The sequence below is a fragment of the Chenopodium album genome, chromosome 21 (genome assembly GCF_948465745.1).
Source record: "Chenopodium album chromosome 21, dcCheAlbu1.1, whole genome shotgun sequence".
Taxonomy (NCBI): Eukaryota; Viridiplantae; Streptophyta; class Magnoliopsida; order Caryophyllales; family Amaranthaceae; genus Chenopodium; species Chenopodium album.
The window spans coordinates 10,336,660-10,346,399 of NC_137854.1; the positions used below are offsets into that span (position 1 = coordinate 10,336,660).

General features: G+C 36.4%; 1 protein-coding gene across 2 annotated transcripts; it reads left to right on the forward strand.

The window, feature by feature from the left end:
• The first annotated feature begins 52 nt into the window (after nt 1-52).
• LOC145601508 (uncharacterized) lies at nt 53-8,403 on the forward strand. 2 transcript variants are annotated; one of them, XM_081657538.1, is made up of 14 exons: nt 53-227; nt 649-967; nt 1,609-1,787; nt 1,892-2,024; nt 3,484-3,744; nt 3,925-4,022; nt 4,909-5,023; nt 5,139-5,244; nt 6,316-6,409; nt 6,687-6,883; nt 7,372-7,471; nt 7,566-7,682; nt 7,862-7,918; nt 8,025-8,403. In XM_081657538.1, exons 1-14 carry the CDS (start codon nt 132-134, stop codon nt 8,130-8,132), a joined length of 1,980 nt encoding a protein of 659 aa, XP_081513664.1. In that variant the 5' UTR covers nt 53-131; the 3' UTR covers nt 8,133-8,403. The 2 variants fall into 2 exon arrangements, with proteins under 2 accessions (XP_081513664.1, XP_081513665.1); XM_081657539.1 differs by having other exon boundaries at nt 4,912-5,023.
• Nucleotides 8,404-9,740: the final 1,337 nt, after the last annotated feature.

A 9,740-nucleotide genomic window follows, 5' to 3' on the forward strand; every position in this document is an offset into this window, starting at 1 on the left:
ATCATTATTATTATTATTATTATTATTTTTTTTTTTAAAAAAGCGTGTTTTCTGCTCACTGCGCCTAGCGAAGCAAGTAGAAAGGAGAAGGCGGAAGAGGACTAGAGGAGAGAGAGAAGAAAGGAAGAGAAATGTGTGGAATTTCATTGATAATTGATGGCATTTGCTTCGATCTATCCTCCATTAATACCATTCAACAATCATCTTCAGATGTTACTTTTGAACCAGTTAAGCTATTTATACTCCTTTTTTTTCTTTATGTTTTATTGGTGGGTAATTTTGAACTGTATTATTTCTACTTAAATTTGCACTATTTATTCTGGAAATCATAGAAAAACCCCATTTAGTTAAGAAAATTTGATGGGGTTGTTGTAACTTTTCAAAATATAATTATTTCTGGTTGTTCTTGACAAATTTGCTGAATTGGGGTTTTAAATTTGTAATTGTGAATTTAATTTAGTACGGAGTATGGTTTTTGGTGGAATATGTATTTTGTTGATTGAGTAGAGGTGATCATGGGCCGGGTTGGGTCGGGGCACAATTTGTTTATGGTAATGCTATATGAATGAACAGTATGGTAGATTGCTGCCCTTGTTATGTGGAAAAGTATTGTACTAATGGGAGGACTACTTGCTGAACTGGATGCAGTATACATTTGCAATTGATGACTTGAAAGCCGGTTTACGAAGACGAGGTCCTGATAGTTTGGGGACCAAAAAGGTTATCCTTGAAGTGAAGGATGCAGAAGTACATTCTTATGTTGCTAGGGACGAGGAAACTGAAAGGGAAGTCTCTTGTTTGCGCGTTATGCGTGATTGTAAACCTTTTTCTGATGGAGAGAGTGGGAGTGGAATGCAGCAGTCTGTTGCAGAGATGTACTTTGTTGGTGCTGTATTACAGTTGAGGGGAACAAAGCCAGTTGTGCAGCCGTTAGTCAGTGCGGCAGGGAATGTCCTCATTTATAATGGTAATCTCAATTTTATGTATCGTTGATGTAGATTGAAAGGGCTCGAGCAATGATAGACTAAGTCTTTATTAGTGTAGACAAGTGAACATCCATGATTAAGCAATGCAATCATGGATGTTCACTTGTCTAAACTAATATTGAGTAGATATTGGATGTTTGGTGTGTAGCTTATTGGAAAATTTCAAGTCTTGCCATATGTCTTGTAGGTCTTAAGTCATTTTGATGATAAGATTGAGTTGTGAAGACCTTACTGAGGATGAACTATTTAATTTTGGATGAGAAAGTGAAGACCTTTTCCTTTTATCTTCTTTTTCAAACTTGCTTGTACCCTTCTCTTGTTCACTGACCTATGTGTGCTTCTATTTGTTGTTCTTGATAGCAAAATAAGTGGTCTTGCAGCAGTGTTCTGAGTTTTCTATATTGATTTTGAAAAAAAAATCAATTACATAATTAAATTGTTATAATTTTGGTAAATTCATCTTTTGGTGAGAGAGGATAGCCATAAGATGCTTGCATTGTGTGAACTTAAAGTTGTTCATAGGGCAAAACATTCTATTTCAATTGAACGATATATTGCTTTGTTTTCCTATTATATGCAGTGAATATGTGTGTTCTGACTTATGCGTGTATCCATTTTGAAGGTGAAATATTTGATGGGCTTTATGTGAGCTGTGACAGCAATGATACTAATGTCCTGCTGCAGTCTTTGGAAAACTGTTGCTGTTGCCAATCCCATGAAAATGTGAGCAGCTGTAGCGGACAACCAATCCCCGAACTTCTTTCATCTATTAAGGGGCCATGGGCCGCAATATATTGGCAGGTATCCTCTTGGACTGGTAAGTTCCTTTTGGCAGTTTCCTAGAGTCGTGCGGCTTTTTTTCCTTTTTGAATGTTACATTTTTTAATCATGCCCATCGGTCTTAGGATGCCTCCAGGACTTTGTGGTTTGGCAGGGATGCATTAGGGAGGAGGAGTCTTCTTGTTCATTGGCCCACTTCAGAGGATTCTCGGCTTGTTTTGTCTTCTGTATCACCAGCATCCACTTCCCAGGAGCCTGGTAATGTTGCTTCTTAATTCTCTTTTCTGTTACCTCCTTGGAAGAAATTACGACATTGCCACTTGATTAGGATTGTTTTAAGCACAAACTGTAATAGCTGTGCCATTTAAGCATTTTTTTTCCTCCTTGGAGTAGATTATCAATTTTGAGTGGTGTCTGCATAACTACTGTTGTGTGGATTGAGGGTGCAATTTATGTCCAAGACACGGATTATAAATGATACCATTAATTCTTATATCCTATGTGACCTTGCTTAAATCTAATTAAAAACCTATTTATATCTTTACATGTTGAGCACAAATGTGTAATTACTTTTTTAATCCTCTTTTGTTTCTTGAATGTCATTAGAATTCACGTGTTTCTGAATTCAAATCCACAGTAATCTATTTAATTGTGGTCCTCTGAATTCATCTACTATTCTATTAATGAATTGTTTGATGATCCATCTGATGTTATGTCAAAAAATAATCTGATGTAAAGGATAGAGCCATTTTATGCCTTAGTTACAGGGTTTTCTTGGGACAACCAATGTTCCAATGGTGTAATAATTCATTTAATACTTAAAGGAAGAAAAGGGGCGTAAATGCTCTAGGATCATGGGATTTTTAAATTAGAAGGAAAATGATGTTTTTACAAATAAGACTGTTAAGATATTATCACCAGATAATCAAAAGAGATGGTGGGAGACTATGCTATGAGTGATTGTCTATTGTAAATGGGGCTTTAAATCTAAGGGCTTGTTTGGTATTGTTTTTTGTGACAAAAAACAGGAAACAAAAAAAAAGGTGTTTCCACTTTTCTGTTGTCAGTTTTCAAAATTATCATGATTTTAATAAGTTTGTCTAATTTTTGTTTCATTGTATGACATATATCATATGACTTTGAAAAAAAAAAACCAAAAAACTGAAAACCACATTGATGCCAAACGAACCCTAAGTTTTCCAACTTTGTCTGTCATTTGGATTGTCGCTTATTGGTCAATTGTAATGGGCGGACATACTATGGATGGTTCCAAAAAGATGAAAATGATGATTTTGATTTATTAAGCTTTGAATTGGAAATTTAAGAAGAATTTCAAAGAAAGAAGAAGATGAAATTTGCATTAATATCTGTACATAAGAAAGATAGTAGAAGCTTTTGAGAGGCTTGTTCTCTCCCTAACCAACATTCGAGAGTTTGGAGCTCTCCACTTTTTATCAATATTCAGTATGCCTTTTCCCTATCGCTACTTGCCTTTATACTAAATCTGATGACTATTAACAGAATACTATTAGACTACCCTAAATGCCCCTCCTTTAGGTCTGTTCATTACATCAATCTACATAATTTCTACTCCTTAATAATGTATTCCGTACTAGTTGTTTTTCACACGTGGCATTTGGTTGATTCTGCTGAGTAGCTCTTCCATCCTCTACATCTCCACTTGTGCAGCACTATGCTGATATAATCTGTTTTCTAGATCCTGAAGTTGAAGGTAGAGCTAGTAACATTACATACTGGGAAGAGCTCCCCTGTGGGGTGTACAGTATTGCTATTGATGCAACAGGAGCTGGTGCTTGTCTGGCTGGAAAAATCAGAAAACATGAATGGATGAACTATATGCTAAAAGATCTGATCAAGTGGGAGAGAAAGCTGATTGAACCTAAGCTTATGGAGTTTAATTTTTCTAATTGCTCACTGCTTTCAGGGAACTCAGACATCCTTTCAGTATCTTGCAATGGTATGTAATTACTATGGTTTTCAGGACAAAGTGTTCAAGCTTGCCTGTGAAAACTGATAAATGACATCAAAACTAAAACTTAATGAATTTTGTTCTTTTTATGCTTGATTTTTCGTGTTGTTGTTTAGATACTGACTCTTAACGGTGTTGGTTTTTTATACTGTTTGTGGATCACTATAGGAACATTACACTCTTCAACTATTTCACCAGCTGACAGGGTCTTGGCTGCCCTGAGAAAATCCATCACACGTCGTACTACCCAAAATACAATTTATAAGGTGCTAAACTGTTAGATTTCTAGTCCTTTGCCTTTAAGATATTTCTCTTTGACATTGTCTATTTACTTATCTGTGAAATCTTTCGCTCTCGATGTGCTATGGATGTATATGTGGCTTGGTGACTGTTAATCAGAACATTAAATTCAGTTACTAGAAGACAAGAATCATTTGAGAAGTGGCATCTTTTGCTGATGGAATATAGATGTCTTACTTTGAAGTGTGGTGGATTTTTGCTCATTCATTCTTAGTGGCCATTCTGGTGACAATTCCTGTTCACTCAACCTGTGCCAAACAATAAATAAACTGTGGCACTGTTGGTGTAATTTGTGGCAGATAGGAAGACTTGGATTATACTATAGTCGCTATTGGCGCTATATGCTCCAGAGTATCAAGTGAAGCATTGGCAGCTAGTTTATTTTAAATCATTAATGCCTTAAGTGGGCTGTTATCAGTCATGGCTCTGCAGACAGGCCAGCTAATAAGAATAGTTGAATATATACGCTGTTTCACACTTGTTGTCCTAGTTGGTCTTTTACAATGAATAAGAAAAGGGGAATCAAACTAATATCAGTAATTTATAATGAATATCAGAGGAATAAGTTCTTGGATTGAGAGTTGATTGATAATTAGAATTGTTGAAAGTTGTCAAACAAAGAGGAGGGAAATCACAGTCAAATGAAGGGAGTATGTAGATAGCTACGATGAAGGAAGTTGGTAGCAACTGACCTTAAATACTTTTGTACGCAGTGCGTACTTGCAGAGATGAATAGATGATGGCCTTTACTTTTCTGGTGCAGCATTATTTTTCCTTTTTTTGCTTTTGGGGACAGCAGTGTTTAACTCACTTGAATTAACTCTAGCTGTTTTTTGATTGAATTTTAATTAGCAGGAAGCTTTGCATGACGGACGAGAGAACCCTGTTCCTGTGGCTATCCTCTTTTCAGGAGGGTTAGATTCCATGATACTGGCTGCTATACTGCATGAATGCCTAGATGCCGGATGTAAGTGGCTAGTCTATCTTAGAAGGCGTCATTAAACTACAATGCCTTTATTGTAATTATGATCTGTGGATTTTAGTTTGGACGTCTGATTGATTATCTAGAGCTTTGATGGCAGATGACATTGATTTGCTAAATGTCAGCTTCAATGGTGAAGCAGCTCCTGATCGAATTACTTCTAGAGCAGGACTGAAAGAACTGAAAAGAATTGCACCTTCGAGAAGGTATAATGATAGCCTGATAGAAAATGAAGATACCATCGTTTCTGTTTTTTCTTTTCGTCCTATTAGCTTCTCTAGAATGCATCTTTTTATCTTTTAGCTAATTTGTAGTATTAAAAAAAAAGGAAATCTGTTCAAAAGGACCACTTAAGTGGTCTCTTTTGTTCAGAAGGACCTACTAAGGAAAAAGTTGTTTAAAAGGACCCCAAAAGACAGTTTGGGTTGTTGAGGGAGACCAAGGCCAATTTTTAGGCAAGTCAACGCCGGTATTGATGTAGGATTTATTCTTGAATATTGCTTAAGCACAATAAACTATTAAGCATGTCCGGCATTGATGTAGGATTTATTCTTTCTCACCTGTGTTGACAGATTAGGATCTGCTAATTCTCTTCTTATACCTTTTTCAAGAAGTAATAATCATAGAGTTGAATGCACATTTATAAGTAGATTAAGAGAAACAAAGAAAAGTAAGATGAAGGCCCATGGCTAGAAAACCTTCATTGTAGAAAAGCTGACATGGTAAATTTATTTTGTTTGACAAAATTCAATAATTACATCGTGTTTTTTTTTTTTTTAATTTTTTTTATTAACTTTATTTTTTATTTTTTATTGTATAAAATAAGGTTTAGAGCATGATGATCTTAATACATGGCTTTTCTATTTCCCCACCTTGAGATATGATCTTTATTGAATAACATTATGGTGTTCGTGTATGTTTATTCCTTAGAAATTATGTAAAAGCTACAACAGCCATTCTCAAGGTAGATTCTTCTTCTAGGATCCTCTGTAAATTTTATTATTCCGTACGAATCATTAAAGGGGGGGGGGGGGGGGGGTATTCCTGTTAATTCTGATGGGTTGGGTCATCTTATAAGATTAGCAAAATAATTGATTTATTTGCATGATCATTCATTAAAGTTGTACGTTCCTGACATCAAATAAAGCCACATTGCGCACATAGTTGACTTTTGGAGTTCACTAGTTACTTGATTCTTCTTTCTCTTTACTGGTTTAACTTTCCTAATTTTACTCTGAGAGAAATGTTCGTAATATTCAATTGTTTGGAGAATACAGGTGGAGACTTGTGGAGATTGATGCTGATCTCTCAAATCTAACCATGGAGATGAAGCAAGTTATGGCTCTAATCAACCCTGCAAAAACTTACATGGTACTCCATTTTTATCAGTTTTATCTTTATATAGAGCTTTTAAAGCCTATTTTTGTTCTGAATCTGCATTTTATATATTTATGGCCTATTCTGTTCACCTAAGTTCAATTTACATCTATAATAAGTTATGATAAGATTTGATAAGTTCAATTAGATGATATAATTTTAGATAAGTCCAGCTCCAGCATGCAAACAGTCAAACAATTAAGGCTGGGTCTCAGTGTCTTTTTATTTTTTATTATTTTTTTTTAATCCCCCTGTCTGGCTAAATGATCAGGACCTGAATATTGGTATAGCACTATGGTTGGCTTCTGGTGGTGATGGTTGGGTGCATGAAGTAGATAATTCTGCTCCGCATGAAAGCTATCAGCGCTTCAGATACAAGTCTGAAGCAAGAATACTACTAGTTGGTTCTGGTGCTGATGAGCAATGTGCTGGATATGGTAGGCATAGAACAAAATACAGAAATAGCAGGTAGTCTTATTTTCCTGTCTTTTTCATACATCAACATGTATATGGCTCTTACTCTTCTTAGCAACTCCCCCCCCCCCCCCCCCCCCCTTCTACCAAGAAAATACCCTCGTATTAGGAGTGGTGCAAATATTTTCGTGGTATTTTCTTTCGGTGATATTTGATTAATTGGAGTAATAAGTAAGAAACCCAAGAGGAGTGCAGGAAGAAATGATGCTCTATTGGCTTCTACTTTTGAACATCTGCATAAATCTCCCCAATTGCTTAAAAGCGAGTAAAGTGCAATGGCTCCTCTACTTAAAGGTTTATTGTCCCCAAGTATTTTTAGTTTGATTGAAAATAAAACAAGATAAAAGCTAGAATCTAGATCTCTTCATCTCCAATCTCCTTCCTCTTCCTTAAGTACGTGAATTATAGAAGCAGACTCTATGCTTTTCCTTTTTTTTCCAATTGTCTTATTGTTTCATTACTTAATTTTATGCTATGATCAGTTGGCTTGGCCTACATGAAGAAATGAAGTTGGACATGCATAGAATCTGGAAAAGAAATCTTGGGAGAGATGATAGGTGTATTGCTGACAATGGAAAAGAGGTAATGCTAGTCTGCTTCCGACTTCTCAGTTTTCATGTGAAATATTTGTCGTGTGATAATTATCCACCAGCATTTTCTTTTCTATTCTCCTCAGGCAAGATTTCCGTTCTTGGATGAGGAAGTCATAAGGATATTACTTGACTTTCCGCTATGGGAGATCGCTGACCTCAATCAGCCAAGTGGCAAGGGTGATAAAAAAATTCTGAGAGAGGTGCATGCCTTTTTTTTGTGCTGAACTTATCCCTAGTGCCGTCTTTTAATATGCTTTTTTGTATCAATTTGTATTCCAATTGCTTGGACTTTTCACGTATTGTTAACATGATGTAGCCTTTCACAATCTTGGTGAATCTAAGTATTATCCTACTGAACCATCTTTTTTTCCGTGTTAAGGTTGCTAGGTTGCTTGGGTTACATGAAGCAGCAATTCAGCCAAAACGAGCTATTCAGGTAATGCAAGTATACTACTGACTGCATAAATCTTCCTAGTTTCAAAGGTGGAACTATGTATTTTCAGCACTGGTAGATTAACTAATATCTTTCTGTGCTGCTTCAGTTTGGCTCCAGAATAGCACAAGAATCAAATCGTAAGAATTTTGGCAGCAACCGTGCAGCAAATCAAGCATCTGCTGGCAGTGTAGTCTTTCACAAGTCATCAAGTTAAAATCTCGTGTTACCTGGTGAGCGTGCTGATGGCATTGGTAAATGATTGGCAGCAGATGTTTTCAGTTTGGTTCCAATGAGGATTTGCGTATGGAGTGTAGATTCATAGTGATTTTCCAACAGTCGAAGTCTGTTGTGCATGACAAAATTTTGCTTCAAAGGTTTTAATAGCACTTGAATTTTGTATTTTCAAAGGTTCCAACCTCCAAGTATTTAGTTGAACAATGTAACCTTATTCAAGTAATATCAAAATCATTTTGGGAAATTCTGCATGCTGGCCTTATATTATTGCAGTTCCACTTGGTGGAATATTTTTTTTGCCATATTCTCAAGTGATCGTTAAGTGACAAGCATATGCTTATGCTTGTGCATAAACATGGGCACGGGCCGTGCCTGGGTGGGGGCCGTGCCGTGCCGTGCCGTGCCGTGCCTGAAATTGGCGCACCTCAGCCCACGGCACGGCACGGCCCACGTGCCTAGCGGGCCGGGCCGTGCCGGGCCGCGGGCCAAACCGTGCCACCCTTTTTTTTTTTTAAAAAAAAAAAAATAAATAAATGATAAAAAAAACGAATTAAAAACAACGAACAATGCATATAATAAAAAAAAATACGAGTGCGATAATCCGAAAACACAAAAAATTGAAGAATAACTTATTTTATTATATGACGGTAGCCGGTACGAATGTACGATAATTCAATAATACAAAATTACAAAATAAGTAATGATAATTAAAAATCGTACAATAGTGTATGAATATTGAATAACTTCATTTATTATACGGAATACGAAGTTCGATAATACAAAAAGAATACAATAGTGTATAATGTAAATATGTAATCATGTAATTATTATTGGTCGTCTTCGTCTTCGTCTTCGCCTTCGTCTTCGTCTTCGCCTTCGTCTTCGTCTTCGTCTTCGTCTCCTAGAGGTTCAAGTTCATCCGCCAATTGAGTGGATTGAGAAGTATGAGAACTAAAAGAAGTCGACGTTCCTTCATCGTCGTCGTTTTGTGCATAAGTACGATCTTGAGAACGAGTTTCGGCATCCAACCAATCCTTGAAGCAAACACACATTTCAAGTGTTTCGGGTTTTAGTCTTGTTCTTCTATCGTCTAAAACTCTTCCCGACGCACTAAAAGCTCTTTCGGAGGCAACGGAGGAGACTTGGATAGCAAAAATATCACGAGCCATTGCCGACAAAATTGGATGTTTCACGGCTTGTGATTTCCACCAATCGAGGATGTCGAGGCCAAACTTCTCTTCATCGTCCATGCCTTTCATGAAGTCGTAACTTAAGTACATTTGCAACTCCGAAACATCGCTTTGTGTTCTCTTACTTGATGATGATTCCGTACCTGAAAACTTGGACATCATGTTAGCAGCTTGTGCAAATAAACCTTTGTCCCGTTTACTTACATTTTTGGATGTATGAGAAGGGGCAAATCGAGACACGGTTCCATATTTACTTTCATAAACTCTATATAAAGAAAAAAACTCATCCATCACCTTATTTTTAAAAGTTTCAACAGCATCTTCAAAATTCATGTTACTATAATAAATATCAATTAATAAAAAGGTGCCATCATATTTTTGTCTAGGATCTAAAATAG